Source organism: Suricata suricatta, chromosome 14 (genome assembly GCF_006229205.1).
Source record: "Suricata suricatta isolate VVHF042 chromosome 14, meerkat_22Aug2017_6uvM2_HiC, whole genome shotgun sequence".
NCBI lineage: Eukaryota > Metazoa > Chordata > Mammalia > Carnivora > Herpestidae > Suricata > Suricata suricatta.
In genome coordinates, this window is record NC_043713.1 from 83,426,498 (window position 1) to 83,447,339 (window position 20,842).

General features: G+C 52.7%; 1 protein-coding gene across 7 annotated transcripts in view; it reads right to left on the reverse strand.

Annotated features, from left to right (window-relative positions):
* PITPNM2 (phosphatidylinositol transfer protein membrane associated 2) overlaps positions 1-20,842 on the reverse strand; it is a 137,801-nt gene that overhangs the window by 30,686 nt on the left and 86,273 nt on the right. For all 7 annotated transcript variants that reach the window (XM_029921834.1, XM_029921837.1, XM_029921832.1 and 4 more), the window contains one exon: positions 3,824-3,996. In XM_029921834.1, coding sequence (XP_029777694.1) covers positions 3,824-3,901 — 78 coding nt within the window. In that variant the 5' untranslated portion in view covers positions 3,902-3,996. The remainder of the gene's footprint in view (positions 1-3,823; positions 3,997-20,842) is intronic.

A 20,842-nucleotide genomic window follows, 5' to 3' on the forward strand; every position in this document is an offset into this window, starting at 1 on the left:
CCTCTGGTTTCTCTCTCTCTCTCTTAAAATAAATAAACTTAAAAACATTAGCTGAATGAACAAATGGATTCTGGTCTCAACCATCACCAGGGCTGTCTGAACCCGGGCAGCCCCTCCAACTTTGAAGCTAACACCCCAAAGGCCTGAACCACTGGCTCCCCTCTGACACTGGTGCCTGAGGGGGCACAGCTGAGGCTCTCTGGCCACTAAGGAGTGAGCTCTTCTCAAATCGTGTGACCTTCTCTGTTTGCACCAGAAGTCACCACCCCAACCCCTGCCAACAGTCCCTGCTGCACTGTGGAGTCTCCTGGGGAGACGGAGCTGGGGTGGTAGAGACAAGCACAGCTCCCCAGGGGGCTACATGTGCCCAGGGTGAGGCCTCACCCATGACCCCTGCCCACACAGGCTGAGCGGGGGAACTTTTCTCCCTACACCCCTCCATCCCTGAGGGGCCTGAGCCACTACGGACCTGGTGCAGAAGAAACACAGACCCTACGAATAAATGGTAGGGGTGAAGGACTCAAGAGCAAGAACATGCCAGGACTCTGGCAAAAGCGGCAGCTCTCAGAGCTGTCCAGGGTCCTGGCCAAACCACCTGGCTTTCTCCCTCCGATGTAAGCAGGCTGAGCACGTCCATGGATGATGGGAGGCTCTCTCCCACACAGCACAACTTTTTTCCTTTCTTCTTCTTCCTCCTCCTCCCCACCTCTTCTCCTCTCCTCCTCCTCCTCCTCCTTCTCCTTTGCCTTGAACAGCATGTATTTTGTTTGGACACAGGTCAGGCACATCATGAGGCAGCTCAACATGTGAGCTCATCCTGCCTTATTCATGACCTTGTTCACGACCCCATGAGGGAGGCCGGCTAGCTCAGAAGGCAGGCCCGTTGCCAGCTGCCACTCTAGTTGGTGAGCAGGGTCTGGAGGAAATGAACTAAAGTCTTGCTCTTCTTTCCACAAAAACACAGCTGCCTTCCTTGAAGGCTTATCCATCCGCCTCATAAGGCCCAGCTCCCAGGGGACATACTCTTGGGGCAGTGGCCCTAAAGCCGAGTGAAGATCTCCCCGTTTCCTGGCCTGTATTCAGTGCACCCACCTCCCCGAAGGCACTCCTGGGGAGGAGCAAGCGCTTTTACACTTTTCTCTGCCCAGGCTGGGCACAGAAAAGTCCATGCACTTCACTTAGTGGTTTTTTTTTTAATTTTTTTTAATGTTTTATTTATTTTTGATACAGAGAGAGACAGAGCATGAGAGGGGGAGGGGCAGAGAGAGAAGGAGACACAGGACCGGAAGCAGCTCCAGGCTCTGAGCTAGCTGTCAGCACAGAGCCCGACGCGGGGCTCGAACCCACGAACGTGAGATCTGACCCAAGCCGAAGTCGGAGGCTTAACCGACTGAGCCACCCAGGCGCCCCCACTTAGTGTTTTTAAGAGCTTTACCGAGACATCAGTCGATGTACAACAAACCGTATCTATGTAAAAATGCAGCCGGTGAGCTTTGACGCACATTCGATCCTGTGAAACCGTCACATAATGGAGACAATGTGCTTGTCCATCAGCCCCCATGGTGGGTGGAGCCCCCAGAGGCGCTGGGGCCAGTGGCAGTTAGGACACGTGTCAGAGCAGGGGCAGAGGAGGGCAGCCTTGAGACAGGTGTTAGGAGGGCTCGGGCGAGTGAACGCACAAAGGCGGCCCTGTGCCCAGAGCAGGTCTCAGGGGGGAGGCTACGGGATAGGTACCATTAGCTGGAGGCATAAGGATGTTTTAAAAAGAACAGAATACTGGGCGCCTGGGTGGCTCAGCCAGTTAAGTGTCCGACTTCAGCTCAGGTCATGATCTCACTATTCATTAGTTCGAGTCCCGCGTCTGGCTCTGTGCTGACAGCTCAGAGCCTGGAGCCTTCTTCAGATTCTGTGTTTCTCTCTCTCTCTCTGCCCCTCCCCTGCTCACACTCTGTCTCTCTCTCTCTCTCTCTTAAAAATAAACATTAAAAAATGTTTTAAAAAAAGAATAAGCATCTCAATAAAGGGGGGGTGAGGATGGCAGGTGCTTCTAAGGAGCCCAGTCAGAGGTGATCACGTGCTCAAGAAAGCTTTGGGAGGTCCTAGGAGCTGAAAGTCGATCCCTGGATCCTGATGCCCCCCTCCTCCAGCTGGCAGGCACAGGGAAGCCCCACGGAGGGTCTGCCTGCCAGGGTCTGGGCTCCCCTGGCTTGTATGGGAATCGAGGAGCCGTAGAATGGACAGTGTCCTTGAATAGGCTGAGCGCTCTCCAGAGAGCTCAGAGCTGGGGGGGGGGGTGGCGAGTGAGCTAAGTCCCTTCTCTCCTTGATCTCTAGGAATAATTATGGGCTAAGTGGTTCAAGAGGGAGTCGAGTGGCACTCCTGCAGCAGCATGGAGCCAAGAGCCCCCGCCAGAGAGGCCAGTTCACCTTCCATTCTCTTCCTCATCAAGCTCCCCGTGCCGGGGGTGCCTGGCCAAACCCTGGTAGCTTCACAGAGCTCCTCTCAGAAGGGCCTGGCGGCCTGGGATCTGCAGGGAGCTTTCTACTAACTCCCCAGACCCAGGCTTAGGGGTGAGCACCCACCAAGCAAAGCCAGGGGCAGAGGTGGAGCCCTGCCGGAGGGGCCCATGTGACACCATGTGACACGTGACACCGAGATCCACGGGCTGCACCAAGGCATCCTGATGCCCAGAAGAGCAGAGCCAGGTGAGAGCTGGTTCATAATCAGACTCCCAAGGGGGAGGAAAGGGCAAAGGGCCGGGGCGCTGAGGATGAGCAAGGTGCTGGCAGGGTGGCTGCGCAGGGGACCTCCACTGAGCAGCAGAACTCTAGCGAGGAGGAGCTGGGTCACATCGAGGCCACAAGCAACCAGACCCTGGGCCTCCCTGTTCTGTGTTCCAGGTTCGCCAGGCTCTCAGAGGGAGGCCAACAACGTCCGGGTGGGGGGGTGGGAGAGGTGGGGCATGGAATTCTCTGGCTTGTCACGGGAATCTGTCCTCCGCAAACTCATCTGTGACTCTCTAAATCCGCCACAGAGTGGAAGCCACCATCTTGCAGCCTAGGGTAGTGAGGAAACCGTGGAGCTGAGACCCGGAAAATCGGCGAGGGGCTCCCAAGCGGGTCACTTACCTCTTTGGACCTCACACCTTCCTGGCTGCCAAGTGGGTTGCTATGGACTGAATTTCTGTGTCCCATCCAAATTCATATTGAAGCCCCTGACCTCCAACGAGACGGTACTAGGTCAGGCTTTGGGCGATGATGAGGTCATGAGGATTGAGCCCCCCCGCAACGGGATTAGTGCCCTGACAGAAGAGACCCCGCGAGCTCCCTCACCTCTTCGCCCACCATCGAGAACACAGTGAGAAAGACGGTGGCCATCTGGAAGCCAGCAGGAGGGCCCTTACCAGACGTCAACTCTGTTAGCACCTTGACCTTGGGCTTAACAGCCTTCAGAACTGTGAGAAATGAATGTCTGTTGTTTAAGCCCCCCAGCCTGTGCTATTTGTAAAAGCGGCCCGAGCAGACAACACACACAGGTCACGTCTGAACCACTGAGAGGAAGGGTATTAAATACAGAGAGTGTTGGTCCCATCAGCGCCGCGAATACAGCACCGGTGGGACGAGCCAAAGCCACAAACATCCGCCGCGCCCCGCTGTGTTCCTGGCATCCGGCTGGGAGGCCAGGACTCCGCTGCAAGTCACACGTTTACTAGGAGCCCACTGAGCAGACAGTGTCCTGTGAAGATCACGGCGCCACGCCCCCCCCAAGGGTGCTGCGAGCCATCTGTGCGTCCAGCGAGGCCTGCCCTGGCCCCAAGACCCACCTGTATCATGTACAGCTGGGCGATGCGGTACTCCTCCACGGTCATGGGCAGAGGAATCCGATATTCCTTTATAATCATCTTGGAGTCCAAGCCTTCCCGTCGATGGGGAACCACGTGTTGGGACTTCTAGGCGAGGTTCCTCAGACAACCATGACGAAACTCACCAAGGACCCCTGAGAGAGAAAGAGAGAGCAGGAGAGTCACTTCCTGAAAGGCTGGTGGACCCGACAGCACAGAGGAAGGGCCTGGTCTCTACTCCGCCACAAGCCTGTGGTGTGACCTTGAACAAGTTCCCTCACCTCCCTAGCCTTCCTTTCCCTTGTTTGCTAAGCAATCTTGTAGACGCTCTGATCGGCCAAGGGGTAAATAAAAGATTGTCATCCCACTAGTGAGGGCCAGGTGGCGGGAGGGTACAGAGCACTGTGCTCGCATTTCACACGCTGCTCCAGCAAGCACGGCCCTGTGCGTGGGGACGGTGACGGCAGATAGCCACAGGAAAGGAGGGAGGGCAAATAAAAGGGTGAAAAACATAAGTGAGAAATTTGAAAATCAGCAGTCTGCAGGGTGCCTGGGTGGCTCAATCAGTTAAGCGTCCGACTTTGGCTTGGGTCATGATCTCACTCATGGTCCATAGGTTCGAGCCCCACATCAGGCTCTGTGCTAAGAGCTCAGAGCCTGGAGCCTGCTTCGGACTCTGTGTCTCCCTCTCTCTCTGCCCCTCCCCTACTCACACTCTAGCTTTCTCTGTCTCTTAAAAAATGAATAAATGTTCAAAAAAATTTTAATCAGCAGTCTGAGACCCTTCAGTGTTGGGGCCATCAGTTCTGTTCATGTCACCAGACACAGAGGGCACCTCTGCTTTCTGGCAGGAGATCTGGACTTATCCAAAAGAGGTGATCTTAAGTGTGGTTTCAGCTCAATTCGGCAACTATTTGTTGATACCTATTCTGCTGCTGGCACCGGGCTGGGTCTTGGAGGTAGAAGAGACAAGCAAGATGAATGGGTGCACTGTGTCACACGTGAATTCTATCTCAGTGAGGCTACTTAAAAAATAGTGTACTCATAGAAGCTTCTCTTTAAGACGATCAAGAATATAATTGATGGAGATGTGCACGGAGAGCAATCAAATGTAAAAACAAACAAACAAGGCTCGAAGGGGGCATACACCCAGTCATCTGGAAAATGGAATTACCCCTCACCGTCCTTCCCCTAGATGGGGGGGACTTCACTGTACATGTGTGCAGTTACCCCCAAAGAGATACACGCTGCTAACTGGAAGGTGAGTGAAGGCTACCGAGAAAGGCAGTGGCAGAATCAGGCTAGCATTTCAGAGGGACCATGCTGGGGACAGCAGTCAGTGAAAACTCACGGTGACACCGGCTAAATGACAAGAGCGAGGGTCTGGCCAGGCAGGCAGCCTCCCTGGGGCACCATCTGTCCGAGGCCTGAGCGTCACCCAGGTACTGAGGAGTTACTGGCTATGTAATGAGATGGGGGGAAGAATGTACCAGAAGTCTTGGGACAATCAGCAAGTAGGGTTGAAAGAAATTCTTTAACAAGCCACCTAGGGAGAAACCTGGGGGGGGGGGTGTTACATAAATTAGTCAGAGGCGGTCCCTGTATTATTAGCCTCAAATGACCCCCAGGTTACACACTTCCGCACAGCAGGTGGGACCGTCAGCCCCAGCACCACGCACACGCTCTCACCCATCCAACTGCTTTAATACAGTCCAAATAAGCACCTTTTTAGCTAATTAGAGGTCATCTCCTTTACCTAACCCATGAACCCGCTCCCCGCATTTGCTGGCCATGGATATGACGAAGCCTGAGGCAATAACACACCCCAAACAGGGGAGGCTCCCATCATGCTTGAGTGATGTCACTAGACATGCGAGCGCACTGTCCGACTCTCTGTCCCCTTCTGGGAGGGGGTGGGCACACGTCACTGCATTTTAAAAGGTCTCATGCTGGGAGGGACTTTCTCAGGCAACGTGTCCAAATGCCACAGGATAACACCTGTTGTTACAGCGCTGTTGGTAAAGCTGCCCCCCTTCCCCCCAGGTCCTGTCTCCTCCCTGATCAACCCAAAGCCCTGGACTTCCCACAGAGGGGAGGGGTTGAACTCTCCAGAGCCTACACGCATGAGCAGTGCTAACCTTCCTTCGAGGTGGGTGGGTGCAGCCCGTAGCCGAGAGGGCACGCGGGGTCGAGCCCAAGCTGACACCGTCCAGGAGGAGAAGGCAGAGGCTGTGGGCTGCCCCTGCTCAGCTCTGAGGCCCACCTGCCCCAAGCGCACGGATCTCTGCTCAAGTCTGGCTAGAAGCTGAGCCTCCCGCCAGGAGAGACTGGGATCAGCTAGGTAGCAAGGCACCCAAGCTGACACCTGGAAGAGCTTTCAGCTGGCCGACAGGGTAGGACAGGCACTGGATACGGGGAACGTCCTGACACAAAGGAGAGACACCCACACGCCTGGGAGAAGCTGGATGCAATGAGGCCTGGAGACAGGGAGGAGGATGAGGTTCAGTGAGGGCCGTGCTTCCAAAGCTTTCCCACGTGGTCTGCATTCAAGCCCAGGATCACCTTGCTCGGAAGGTACTAGAAGCCTGTCACAGAAAAGGAAGCTGGCTGCTAACTGTCGAGCATCGTGCCCTGCATGACGCCGTGGCATGTACACTGATGCCTGTGGGACCCCCGAGGGACTCTTCGGCAACACAGGATAAATGCAACGACCCACAGTGACAATGGCAATGTCACTGATGAATGGGCAATTCCCATTTCATCACCTCAATAACAAAGAAGTCAGATGCAATCCCTAAACGTTCTTGAGAAACTCTGGGAGTCTAAGCAATCTGACCTTGGGCGATCTTTCTTATCGGCTCCATGGAATGTGACCTCCCCGTGCTCGCCGGCACCCAAGTCAAACCAAGTGTTCACTCAACGCTGGGGGCAAAGCCTGGGGCGGACCAGTGGCGCCTGCCCCGCAGGTCACGTGACTGCTCGGGATCCAGGTCCATCTGCCACTGGGCAAGAGACCATGTTTCCGCCCGTCCATCACCAGAGCTACAGAGGCGGGAGCACAGACAGACAGAAGGAAAGAACGGAGGGCCACACAGTTAGAGCTCAGTGCACTGGGCCTAAGAACAAGACAGAGATGACCAAACTCTATGAGATCTGGGATGTCACCGGTGGAGCCCCAGTCTGGGATCCAAGGTCGAAACCTGATCAAGCCTCGATTGACCCTGGGTCCCCCAGGACGAGAGACTGTGCCTGGTGAGCCTTGGTGTCTCCATACGGCAAAGAGGGATAACATCATCTCCTTCCAGAGTTGCCAGTGTCACCAAATGATAAAAGTGGACTGGCCAGCAGTGGTGTTTGTCAGCGCAGAGGGGACTAGGGAAAGGCTTCAGGGGAGGTGGAGCTTTAGAGTGAGGAGCGGGGCTTCCTGGGACCGGAGGGACCCCTCAGCAGAGCAGGGTCAAAGAGGACATGCTGCAGAAGCTGAGCAAAGGCCCCAGGGCACAGGGTGCCACGCCCTGGCAGTGACCTCCCACTGGTGTGTCCCCAGCATGGCCACGCCACAGCCTGGGTGTGGGGCTGGGACGAATGCACTGAGGCCACCCCACAGCCACGGGCCACAGGAGAGGGCAGCACCCAAGGCTGAGATGGGGCCATGCCCTGCAGCCGAGTGTCCATGAAGTTCAGCGCCAGAGTGGGGCAGGAGCAGGGTGACAAGAGACCATCACGTGCTTCTAGGAGTGCTCTCCCTCTGAAGGACAAGAGACACACTCCTCAGACAAGGTGTGAGCGTAAAGCATGAACCTTGCAACCAGCATTTCCACAGGCAAGCAAAAGTTATCCTTTGAAGTAGCCCCTGGGGCAGGAGTGCGGTCACCCATGTCCGCTTGGGGTCCCCTCTGGGAAGCCTTCAGAGCTCTGCACCCCTCCCCCCAGGAAGCTCCCAGAGAGAGGAGCGGAACTCAGGATGTGGCCATGGGTGATCTCTGAGCACTGGACACTTTGGGTGTTGTCTTTCAAGGCGATCACTCTAAAGGGGTCTCGTCAAGGGTCAGCATTTTAGTTAGTTAAGAAACAAAGTCAGGCCTGTTTCTTTACAGCTACAGTCTTGCCAGTAGGTTCAGGAATCCATCCTGACTTCCTGTTGAAGATGGTGGATTGGAGCATTTCTGTTCTATTGTCCTCCTTTGAAGACAACACAAACTGCAGAGAGAGGGGGGTCCTCACGGCTGATGAAACAAGGAAATCACTACTCCCCCAAACCACAGACACCATGAAGTCTAAACTGGAAGAAAGGAATGTGGTGACAGCTTACACATGCCTCCTCCTTGGACCCCCAAGTAAATATCCCTTCTGGGGACATTCTTCTGCTGGAATGATGAAACAGGATTGAGGATGCCACCCCAGGTGAGGAGAGTTTTTCAGAAGTAAAAACTTTTTATAAGTTTGAGAGAGAGAGAGAGAGAGCACAAGCAGGGGAGGGGCAGAGAGAGGGAGAGAGAAGATCCCAACGAGACTCTGCACTGTCAGCACAGAGCCCATCGTGGGGCTCAGTCTCATGCACTATGAGATCAGACCTGAGCCAACAACAAAAGTTGGATGCTAAGCCGACTGAGCCACCCAGGTGCCCCCAAAAGAAAAATTGTTTATGTGAAGAATTGCATATATACAAAAAAGCATGTGATCATAAGTACAGATATATTTTCACAAACTGAACACAACTGTAGGACCAGCAAGGATCAAGAAACAGGAAGTTAACAACCCAGAAGTCCCCCATGGGTCTCCTTCTAGTCATGGCTCCTCAACTGTGGACAACCACTGTCCCACCATTTGCTTGTTCTGTACTTTATATTACACTGAAGCCAATGAGTTGTCAATGTCCAGCTGTCTTTGAGTGATTTCACACGGAAGCATACTGTATGTGTTCTTTTGGCCGGCATCATGTTCATGGAATTCACCCAAACTGCTGCATGTAGTTGTACACTGCTCATTCTCATCGCTCTCTAGTATTTCACTGGGTGGATGTATTATAACTGACTCAACTATTCCACTGTTGATGGGCATCTGGGTGATTTCCAACCTGAGGTGATGGGTCTAGTGCGGCTGTGAACGACTGAATGCACAGAGGTGTGATTTTACATTGTGGGATGGAACTGGGGTGGGGACTGATGGGAAACCACACAAGCGGGCCATTTCTAGGACAGAACCTTGTTGTCCAGGAAAAACAGATGCTGGGAATGAAGTGAGTCTGGGGAGGTAAGAGGGGGCAGTGACGGGCTGGTCATAACATGGATAGCCAGTGAGGCAAAGAGCTTTGCTGAGAACCATTATGACCATGGACCCTGACACCTGAGAGAGACAGAATCCCCAGGCAGAGTACAAATAACAGCTCTGGGAAGAGAGCCTTCCAGAGAGTAAGTAAGCCCATACTGCATCTGCAGGCTGCTCCAGACCACTCCCACACTTTCACATGCTGCTATTTGGAAGGCAGCTGAAGAATAATAATCACAGAGGAACTCAAGTGGGTCCTGTGGCATTAAGGGTGGGGGACAAATGAAGAAGAACACACATCATGAAGAATCATCCAGAGAAACGCAGAAAGACTTCAGAAAAATCAATTCACAGACCCAGAGAAATTACAGACATACTCTCTTAAGAACTGGTAGGGGCAGAGGCACCTGAGTGGCTAAGTTGGTTAACCGTCTGGCTCAGGTCATGATCTCATGTTTCAGGAGTTTAACCCCCACATCCCTGCGTAGGATTCTCTCTCTCCCCCTCTGCCTCCCTCTCCCTCTCTTTCTTCCCATTCCCTCTCAAAATAAATATATTAACTGAAAAATTTTTTTAATAAAAAATAAAAAGAACTGGTAGGGGCAGATGAGTGGAAAAAAAGAGACACAGAAATTTTAAAAAGAAATTATTTGAAAACAGAAAGAGATGAAAGCTGAAAGATGGGTTAGTAGAGCTCAGGGGAAAATGAGAAAGAAAAATAAATACATTACATATTTTTTAAAAACCATATTATAAGCAATGAATAAACGACAAAGCACAGCATAAACAACTAGAGAGTTGTGGTGAGCGGGTTGCAGGAAATCACACAAGGTTAAATGGAGAAGACTAATAAGACAAAAATGACAGATATGAGAGGCAAAAGAAAATCCAACATATACATAATTGGTGAAGAAAACAGAATAATAGAATATGAGGAAAAGTATTCAAATATAGAATGGAAAAATCTCTTGGAAAAAAGCAAAAACAAAAAACCAAAAACCTTGAGTCTACAAATTAACTGCCATTCAGTGGCCAGGAAAACTCAATGGTGTAATTAACACCAAGGCATCTTTAAAAAGTTCCTGATCTTAAAGGATAAAGAAAGAACCATATAACGGGGGGCGGGGGGGGGCGCAGAGAGGTAAACTGAGAATCAGCATTCTCCATAGCAAACTAATTTCAGGAAACAGTGGAGCAATATCTACAGAGTTGTGAGAGAAAGAAATTATGAACCAGAATTTTATACCCAACAAAACTGTCCTTTGAATATAAAGTTAATGGACATTCTGTGACATAAATTTAGAGGCTTAGGCATCCATTAGGACTTAAAATATTACTTGATGCTGAACTCCAAACAACCAAAATAAGTTCATCAATGGAAGAATCCTGGTGAATACAGAATTAATATTTTTAAAATTTGGGCAGTGATTGTTATTGAATAGAATATAAAAACCTCAAAAATGTACACAAATAACAATAAAACAAAAATTGAAGGTGGAGCAACAGAGGTGGAGATGGCATGAAAGTTGGTTCATTATATAGATTTAAAAATTAATGAGGGATGAATAGTCAGAGCACAGGGATTTTTAGGGCAGTGGAACTATTCTGTATGATCCTACTGTGGTTAATACATATCATTATACATTTGTCAAAGCTCGGAGAAGGTACAACATGATGAAAACCATGGACTTTGGGTGATAATGATGTCCTGATATAGGTTTACCAATCGTGATAAATGTGCCTCTCTGGTGGGGGATGCTGTCGTGGGGGTGGCAGGGAGGTATATGGGAATTCAATCCTTTCAGCTTTCAGCTTTGCTGTGAACCTAAAACTGCTTTTAAAAATACAGAGTACTGATGAAAAAAAAAATAATGATTCCAACCTATTAAAAGTTTTTCTCTCAGAGAGTTGATTAAAGTCTACCAGAGACTAGGGAGAGAAGAAATTGGGGAGGCATTGTTTACTGGTTATAGGATTTCTATTTGGGGAATGAGAACGTTTTAGAAATAGGAGAGGAGATGGTTGCCCAATACTATAAATGTACTAATGCCACAGAATTATACCCTTAACATGTTTAAAAGGGCAAATATTATGTTATGTAATGACTATGATTTAAAAAAAAATCACAGCGTTGTATACAAAAACCCACTGAATTGCACACTTTACATCAATGAAGTGTATGGTATACGAATTGTATCTCAATAAAGCTGTTTAAAAAGTTTTTCTCTTTTCCCCATTAACTTTGAGAAACTTTTAGGAACTATTATCACTTAAGATGAAGAAATGTGTTTCTGAAGTTTAGCAATTTCTTTCCATTTCATTTCAAAGACATACAAATGGATTTGTCTTCAGTTAATTTTAAGAAAATTAAACTTGATTTATTTTTGAATTGCACGCAGGGGCGAGGGGGGCTAAGCTGGTTTAAGTGTGACTCTTGGTTGCAGCCCAGGTCTTGATCTCACAGTTCACGGGACTGAGCCCCGTATCAGGCTCTGCACTGACAGCCCGGAGCCCTGCTTGGGATTCTCTTTCCTTCTCTCTCTCTCTTCCCCTCCCATGCTCATGTTCTCTTCCTTTCAAAATAAATAAACATTTTTAAAAAACTGCATGCAGACTAAGATCCATTTTTTTTTTTTAAAGCTATTACTACTCTGTATGTGTGTGTTTGTACAATACACACAAGAGCCGGAAGTCCTGCTCACTGGATGCAGGTGAGGGCCATCTCGGATCGATGGAATTTGGGACAACTTTTAGTTGTGCTTTTCTTTGTGACTGGATTTTTTCCGAGGCACAGCAGTAGACTTTGAGGAGCATTTTGAGTACTAACCAGTGGAGGAGAGTCCGTGTGGCTGCTAAAACCATGGACTTTGAGTCTGCCGGACCTCCTACCACCTGCCAGCTCGGAGCATGGGCAAACTGCTTAAACCCTTTGATCTTTCCTTTTATCTTCTACAAAATAGCAAAATCGTAGGTGAGAACTGCACCCGCCCTGTTGGGCTGTCTTGTGGATTAAATGACATGATGCACATATAATGCTTCACCCAGTTCCACCCAGTACCTGGCTACCAATTCCGTGATGCGCACGTGCTCGGCCGGGCCAGGAAGGCTGCTGCTGACCCCAGGCACAGACACTGAGCCCACCACCATCAGGAAAGACAGCCTAGTGCCCAGGACACAGATATCTAAGGGACAAATGGCCCTCAGCTTCATAGACAGAAGGTGAACCTGGGGGGCATGACACAGGGTCCCCCTGCTTTCTTCCTGGTTGTGCCTGGAGCAAGAGGGTGCAGCCGGACCCCAGGCTACTGAGTGGCGGCAGTGTGACTTATGTGTCTGCCTGCCCCGAGCCCCCTTCAGCCAGCTGCCAAACCCTCAGACAATCTCATTACACCCACTCGGGCTGCTTGAGAGACACATTTCATCTCTGTCCCCGCCGGAGTCGTGATGGGTTAGACAATTACATTTTACTGCTTTCCACAGGGCAGCCTTCGGTGGCTGGCACAGTGAAAGGGAAGACAGAAAAATGCGGCTCCAGAGGCTCTTCTTCGAGGGAAGGCAGGTGAGGAGTCTGCGTGACCACTGTACCCCAAAGGCACCCATGTGCACATTCCCCCAGGCCCTGGTCAGAGAAGACAGGGCCTCAGTTACAGCACTTGGCCCCCCGACGTGTAGAAATGCCTTGGCTTCCCAGAACGCCCGTATTCATAACCCCAGGCCCCACGGTAACCGGGGAGGAGACAGACAGGGCACCTGTGGGCATGGTGATCAGAGAGGCAATGAGTGGGGAGCCCAGCCCTGGACAAGGCACAAGGCCCAGAGGGCTCCCGGTCCGGGCCCTGGCACAGGCAGACAGGGGGAAGGGCTGTCACCCCCTCCTCCTCAGGCAGCCTGTCCTAGCTGAACTCACAGGAGGAGGACAAAGAGGAGGATGCAGATGATCAAAACCACCTAGTTTTGCCTGAGGGGTCAAGGGCAGGGCACATCCGTCTCAGGGCCTCCCAGGCTGGGAGCCAAAGGTCTTCAGGGACCCAGGGCGTGGTGGGGGAAGGGGCTGGGGTAGCCAGGCTGAAAGGACTTTGGAGAAGCCTGGTAGGTTCCTGGGGCTGGGCTCAAGAGGGCCGGCGATGGAGGTGGGGCGGAGTGGGGAGACCACTGTTTGAGCCAAGGTCATGGCTGGGAGGGAAGTAAGAAAATTGAGTTTATGGAACTTAATCTGTTTTTCCAGGATTAGCTGGGGTTTGACGTCACCGATGGACTTGAGAAGCAAGGCTGTGCGGAGACAACGGAGGACGGAATCAGTCCAAACGCAATTCGGCTGCATTCTGGCCATTAGGTCTGGGAGTGGCTCCGACCGGGCCATCAGAGCCTAGACGTCTGTGACCATGTGGAGGGGAGCTGGCAGCTGCAGTGCCTCTGGAGCCCCCCTGCTGGTTACCCTGGGTCTCCCCCACATCCTCCAGGAAAGCCCCCTTCCCTCTGCTCAAGCCCGCTGGCCCCTAAGCAGGGGCCAAAGTGGGTAAGAGAACTGCATCTGTCCCCATGTGGGCAGCTCTCCCCCACCGTCGCGTCTAGGGAAGGCAGGCTCCAGATGAACGGGGCACACAGAGGAAGGGGCCCCAGGGACCGGCCTGCCAGGCCTGGGGTGGGATTGGGGAGTGTGTGCATGAAGTTAGCACCCATCAGCTGCCTCTCTGTCCCCTGTGGGTAAAAGCAGGGGTAGATACATCCTCAGGGAAGTCTGGGCTGGAAGGAGCTGGGGGCAGAGGGGGTCCAGTACCTGCCCCCACAACTTCCATCTTTAGCTGTTAGATGTTGGACTTCCACCAAGATTGCTCTGGAGGAAACAGTAAAGGATGCTCCCCCCCGCCCCCCCCCCCGCCCCACTCCAGTTCAACGGTCACCTTATAAATGAGAGTGAGAGATGGATTTCACAGGTGTGAACAGCCAGAGGACACGGCCTCACCCCTTGCCCTGGCCGGAGCAGTGGAACCAGGACCCATGGAGCCCCGAAGCCTTGGGCACCCCTGCAGCTGCTGACATCCCAGGGAAGGCCACAAACTTCATCACTGTGCACCGGGAGTGCCACTGCAGGGCTTGGCCATCAGACCCCAAGGGACAGTGGCCACCTGGGGGCACTGCAGGGCACGCACTGCTCTCTGGGCTAGGAACGTGGGGCGATAGGAGGGAGACCCTTAGAAAACACTTGAGGGCTTTTTAGCTTTTCATCCGTAACACCTCGACCCAAAGGGCAGCCAGGGGGCTCAGCGGGAGGGCTCTTCACGGCTGTGGTGCAGAAAGCAAGGCAGACCCAGAGAGGGTGAGCGCCCTGCCCACGGACTGCAAGCCAAGGGGCAGCAGCACCCCGATTTCCCGACTCCCTCCCTTGCCAGGCCTGCAAACTGCAGCTTCACTTGTGGGGAAAAGGGGAGAGGAGGTTTGCACGTGAGGTCACTGCCGCTCTGACCGTCAGCACGCTGGCCCCCAGGGACTGCTCCCCACAGCCAGCACTCAGCATGGCTCCAAGAGGCCTGTGCCGTCTAAGAAGGCCGCTGGACCCCTGGATGGCACGAGGGAAACACAAGCCCACGGGACCTCGCCTGGCAGCCTGGCCACAGGTGGCAGCTCACTCGGCCATGGGTGGGGGCGCGCTCAGGGGCCTTCCACCTGCACCCCCTCCTGTGGCCTCCCCTGGGCGCTACCCCTTCAGCAGCAACATCCAGATCGTTCTGTCAGCAGCGCATGTGTCTGCTCACAAAGGTCCTGCGTATGGGCCTTGGAGCAGAGCACCCCTTTGGGGGGAGAATGCTCCCCAGCTATGGAGGCGGAAGAAGCGGGGTCTGAAGGTGGGGGGCACCTCGAGGCGACGCTGGTATCTGCACGGAGCTCGGCTCACCGGCAGGTGCGGCTGCCCCAAAGCACCTCCACTCATCACCCCCCACCTCCACCCCGGGAAGCAGCAGCTTCGGGGCACCTGAGCTTGCTGACAGGCAGAGCGGGGATTTCCCCCAGAAGGAACGGGTGAGGACCACGTGTTACAACGGTGGTGTGGCAGCGACAGCCTGAATGAACCTCAGTGACCGTCGCCGCCAACAGTGCTGCCTGGGCTCCGGGGTTTGACCGGACACCTCGGGTGGGCCCCGCACCCAGCACGCCTGCTCCACCGATCCGGCTCCCGGAGCTCCCTCCGGCCATGTGTGCCTTCTCTCTGATCCTCTTCCTTCTTTCCTCGAAGTCCCACCATCGAGTCCGCCTGCCCGCACCACCTGCCCCCGTGACAGGGGCTCCCTCGGGGAGGTGACCTGCCTGTCATCGAGAGCCTTCCTACAGGAGCCTCCCCACTATGCCCCCAGGATGCAAACATGCAAGAATCGGCTCCCAGGTTGACAAAAACCAAACAAAACCCCCACGGCTCCCTTCACCCCACCCCTCCTTTTGCTACTACTCCATTTCTCTGCTCTTCCTTAAAGCAAAAATCCTCCTAAGACTTAGCTACACTTGTGGGTTCCATTTTCTTAATCTCTTTCAACCCACCAGTCCGCTGCAGGACACTGGCGGGGCCACCAGGGAGGCCACCAGTGATCCGGCGAGGCTAAGCCGCTGCTCGGCGCTCATCACACCTCCACCGCCGTTACTTCCTGCGCCGAATACCGACTGGCGGAGCGAGGGCGAGCGGCGGGCCGGGAGCACAGCCTTCGAAGAGACTTCTGCCCCGACGAGGTTCTCTCTGCTCCGCCGACACCCCAGACAAACCTCTGCTCGGAGCCGACTGGACGCGAGACTCTGAGCTGATTAGCCATCAGCTACAAATGATGGTTTGTTTTTTTGTTCCAAAACCCAATAATCAGTATCGTGCAGCCTGCAAGCGGCCCTGTGGGGCTGACCTCCGATCCAGAGGGAAACAGTCCCCATGGTGGGGTTTGGGAGCCGGTGTCCCTGGCTCTGCCCCCTTAAGCCTTGGGGCTCCATACCCCTGGCTGTTTCTGCAGATGCAAGGGCCCAGTGGGGTGCCCCTCCCCCTCGCCCCCTCACATAGTGAGGAGGACGGAGGAGGAAATGTCCAGTCTGTCCCACGCTGACTCTCCCTGAGGCCCTACCTCATCTAACCCCACATCCCAACACACGCAAAACCGCGCTTTCTGCTTGGTCCCTTGGTCCCTTCAACCACTGTACACAGTCAGTGAAAATTATGTGTTACTTAATCCTCACAACTGCCTTGCATTAATTACATGACCCCCAATTTTCTGTTTATTTAACTGAGATGTAATTCACATACCATACGATTCATCCTGTTAAAGCGTACGCTTCAGTGGTTTTTAGTATATTTGTAGAGCTGTGCAACCATCACCACTACCAAATTCTAGAACATTTCCTCACCCCAAAAGGAAACCCAGTACCTCTGTCCCCACCCCCACCCCCACCGACTCGCTGGCGCTCACCCATCTGCTTTCTGTCCCCAGGGATTTGCCGGTTCTGGACATTTCACACAAACGGATTCGCACCACGTGTGGCCTTTCGTGTCTGGCTTCTCTCACTGAGCACCATGCTTTTGAGGTTCATCCGCGTACCTGAATCCATACCCCCTTCCTCCTGTGGCAGAATAACAGTCTGCTTCTTGGCTATGACATCCTTTTTTCTGGCTGCAGAAGCAACGGCTCTATCTCACTGAGGTGCCCCCTCCCCCACCACTCGGTAAGCACTGGAGTCAAGTTTATCTTTCTGTGCAGCCAAGATGGAAACAGCTTAGGAGCTGAACAATCATAACCTAAATTTACACCAATTTATATAAATATATACCCTTAGCATCATTACTAGCATTTTATGGTTTATAAAAGCTTTTTGCTTCAGACTCTTGCTTTTTCAGATCAATCCTTCAAGGTGGAAAAGGCAAGTGTACCCCGTTTTTGGAAGGAACCAAAAACGTAAGTGGTGTGTTCAAGGCCAGAGATATTTATTGATGGATTTATGGCGGCCGCATCAGAATTCAGATGTAACGTGAGCAAACGGATAGCTTTAACGCTTGTTTACGAAGGTGCATGATTTAGAGAATTACTTTTCGTTTCTCTTTTGGATTACTTCATAGTGAAGGCAAACCTTGGAGCCGAGGGAAAGAAAACCCACGTAAACTCTGCCTGAGAGTGATTACTTGGTTTTAATTTAATGTTTCTGACTGATCTTGGAAATAAAGGCTGATTACTTCGTTCAAAATACAGACTCCTTGGTTCCAACCCAAATCTTACTGCATTGCTGAGGGAGAGTAATCTGGATGATTTACTGAGGATAAATCTCAGCTTCATAGCCTGGCAGATAAGGTCCTTAAATTCAAGTCTCTAATAAGCCCTTCCAACTTCCCCCCTCAGCAAGACAGCTCTTATTTTATTTTTTAACATTTTTATTCATTTTTGAGAGACAGAGAGCGTCAGCAGAAGGGGGCGGCGCAGAGGGGCACACAGAAAACAAGCAGGCTCTAGGCTCGGAGCTGTCAGCACAGAGCCTGACTCGGGGCTCGAAGTCATGAGTCACATGAGATCACGACCTGAGGTGAAGTCACTTAACTGACTGAACCACCAAGGCACCCCAAGAAATCTTATACTGGGTTTGCTCTGAACTTCGTGCACCCAGGGGTATTTACTGAGCCAGATGTCAAGATCTGTACCCAGTGCTAAGGTTCCCAGGGGACCAAGACGGGGCCCAGGGGGAGCCTCTAGGCCAAATGAAAAGACAGACATTGCCTGAGTTGGCAAAGACGTGCTGGGGAATATTACTCATCCTTAAAAAGGAAGGAGGTTCTGACCGCGGCGGGGCCTGCCTGCCTCACCCTGCCCTCGTCTCGCCGCACCCTCCCTTCTATTGGAATAAACCAGGTGAGTCCTGATTCCAGCCTCTGCTGTGCCTGCTGAAGCCGGTACCCCAGCCTCGGCCCAGGCCGACACCAGATGCCGCGCCGCGCCGTGGAGGACCCCACTGCTTCCTATGCTCTCAGGGGACCTGATTTACTTGTGTGCTGCCCCCTCCCTGACAGCACAGGCAACCCTGCACCGGGGACCTTGCCTGCCTCATTCACAGCTGGAAGAAGTGACAGCAAATCTGTCCTGTTCGCCTTTTCATTCTCTGTGGGTGCTGGGGAGCAAGGCCCTGGCACTTAGTAGGTACTCAAGAAGGTCTGCTTGTTAGATGTTCAGGCAGATAATGCCACTAAGCAGCCAAAGTGCTAATTACAAACTGCTCTGTTAGCTGTTCCTCAGAGCAACTGAAAGATTCTCCAAGAATAGCGCACGCTCCTTGCCGTCCCTGGAATAACAAACCCAGTTTCTTGATAGCGTCTGTGACTCAGACTGTTCAAGGAGCCAGACTCCCCTCCCCACCCCTCCCCCGAGAGTATGCAGGAGCATAAGCCTCAGACACACAGAGAGCTGGACGCTGCTATCCAGGGACAGCCTGGGGGGCCTCGGGGGCCATCTCAACCCCTTTCCTGCGGGGCTGGTTTGGGAAAGACAAGCATGGCCTTGAGCGAGATCTGGCAATGCTGGGTGACCCAAATCACCTGACAGTGGCTGCCACCTCCTCCCAGAGAGGCTCAGTGCATTACAATTTATCGCACCAGGCTACCACGTTCTCATTAGAAAGTCATGGCTTGGAAGTAGCCAGGCAAAGGCAGGAAGAGGGAAGCCCAGAGGGGCAGTCATTTGATGGGGCCACACAGCGAGTCAAGAGCAGGATGGACCCAGAATTCACATTTCTTGGCCTGTGCCCTTGCTGACGCAAGGGCCCAGGCACCTCAGGCCACCAACAATTGGGTGCAAATGCCCAACTCAGTAGGGAGCAGGCAGGTCTGGTTTGATCCTGGGCCAAAAGGAGCAGCCAGGGTCCCCAGGGGGGCCAGGCATGTATGCACACGAAAATTCACGTGTCTGTACAACTCTGCCCAGGCCTTGCTCCATCTCGCAGAGTAATGTGGCCTTTACAGCCAGGCCTCCCAGGGCCGGGAACACTATATGCCTGGAAAATTTCCCAGCTCTTCTTTACAGAGCTATTAGCTTCCTTTCATCGCCCCATAAAATCCTCCCGCCGATGATGGATGCCATCCCATCATGGGAGGGAGGGAGGAAAGAAAACACAAAGGAAAAAAAAACCCTCTGGTTAAACTTGGGAAAACCCCATGGGCACATAACTTGGGAAAAGAAGGCATCCGACGTAGTTGGGTTGCCTAGTTCAGCTGCACAGGCTGTGCACTGCCCAACTCCAAGAGGTGACATTCTCATGGACTGTAAGATTGGCAATCCCCTGAGTTAGGCAGTGCAGGGAAACGGCCCTGCTTGATTTGGGGCAATGTTTCCAACATTCTCAAGGTCCACTCCTCACTGATACCTTGTCCTCGCATGAGGATCCTTCAGTTTTCAGGAACGACCCTTCGGTAACTAGTGGGTCAGAAGAACTGACCAAGATCGGAGCGGAGTCAAGGTGGAGGGTTTGCTATCTCCTGAGTCACTCTGGGGGGCCAGGCTGCGATCTAGCTCCAAGCCCAGGACCTGAGAGAACGAGCCATCTTGTATGAGCTGAATATGACTCCCCCAGCACCTCCTCTCTCTCCAAACCTCTCCTGCCTCTTATCTTTCACCAGTTCTGGAAAAGTCTCAGCAATTCTCTCCCCAAACATGGCCTCTAGCTTATTTTTCTCTTCTCTTTGTGGAACTCTAATTAGATGGAAGTCAGGCGGTCTCCTTCTCCATGTGTCTTATCTTTTCTAGGGCCGCCTCTTCCTCCCAGTGCTGTTCTCCGGGTGATTTCTTCACATGTGGCTTCCAGTTACCAACTCCCGCTGCAGCTACGCCTGCTCTCCTGTTCAAGTTCTATTTGGTTCTTTTTCAAATCTGCTTCATCGTTTTTTTACAGCTTCTTATTCCCTACACGGTTTTCCAACCCTGCCTTCTATTTATTCAAACGCACTGAACATAGTTATTTTCTCGTCTCTGCCTAAATATTGCCGTAGCTGAGGCCCCGAGGGTCTGTTTTCTGCTGTGAATTGTTCGAGCCGGCTCTGGCTCTGGCTCGTGGTGCCTCCTCACTTCTGACGCTTAGTTATTTTTTGGGGACAAACTGCTCATTTTCTGTGGAAGATATGTGGAGAAAATCCTCTGAGACTCAGGACAAGGGTCTGTGCTTTCTGAGATTTACATTTGCTTCAGCAAATGCCTGGGTTACTCCCCCAGACCACCTTCAACTCCCGGCGAGCACGCGGTTCTGAAGCACGGGGTCGGGGCGGGGGGGGGGGGGGGGGGGGGGGGGGGGGGGGGGGGGGGGGGGGGGGGGGGGGGGCGGGGTCTGAGCTCACTCTTGTCATCCTCCAGGACACAGAGCAAGTGCATTTACTTGTTGTGGCTGTGGTCACAAAGGACCACAAACTGGGTGGCTTTATATAATACATTGATGCGCTCAGGGTTTGGAGGCCAGAAGTCTGAGATTAGGGTGTCAGTAAGGTCAGTTCCCTATTCCGTGTCTTTCTCTTAGCTTCTGGAAGATGCTGGCGATGCTGGGCATTCTTCAGCTCCCAGCTGCATCGCTGTCACAGGGACTTTGTGTCCCTGAGTCTCTGTCTTCACAGGGACCTTCTTACAGGGTCCTTGTTACAAGACCTTGTAAACCCTTCTTACAAGGACACCAGTGGGCGGACGTAGGGCCGCCCAACTCCAGCAGAACCTTGACCTGACTGATCACATCTGCAAAGACCCTGTTTCC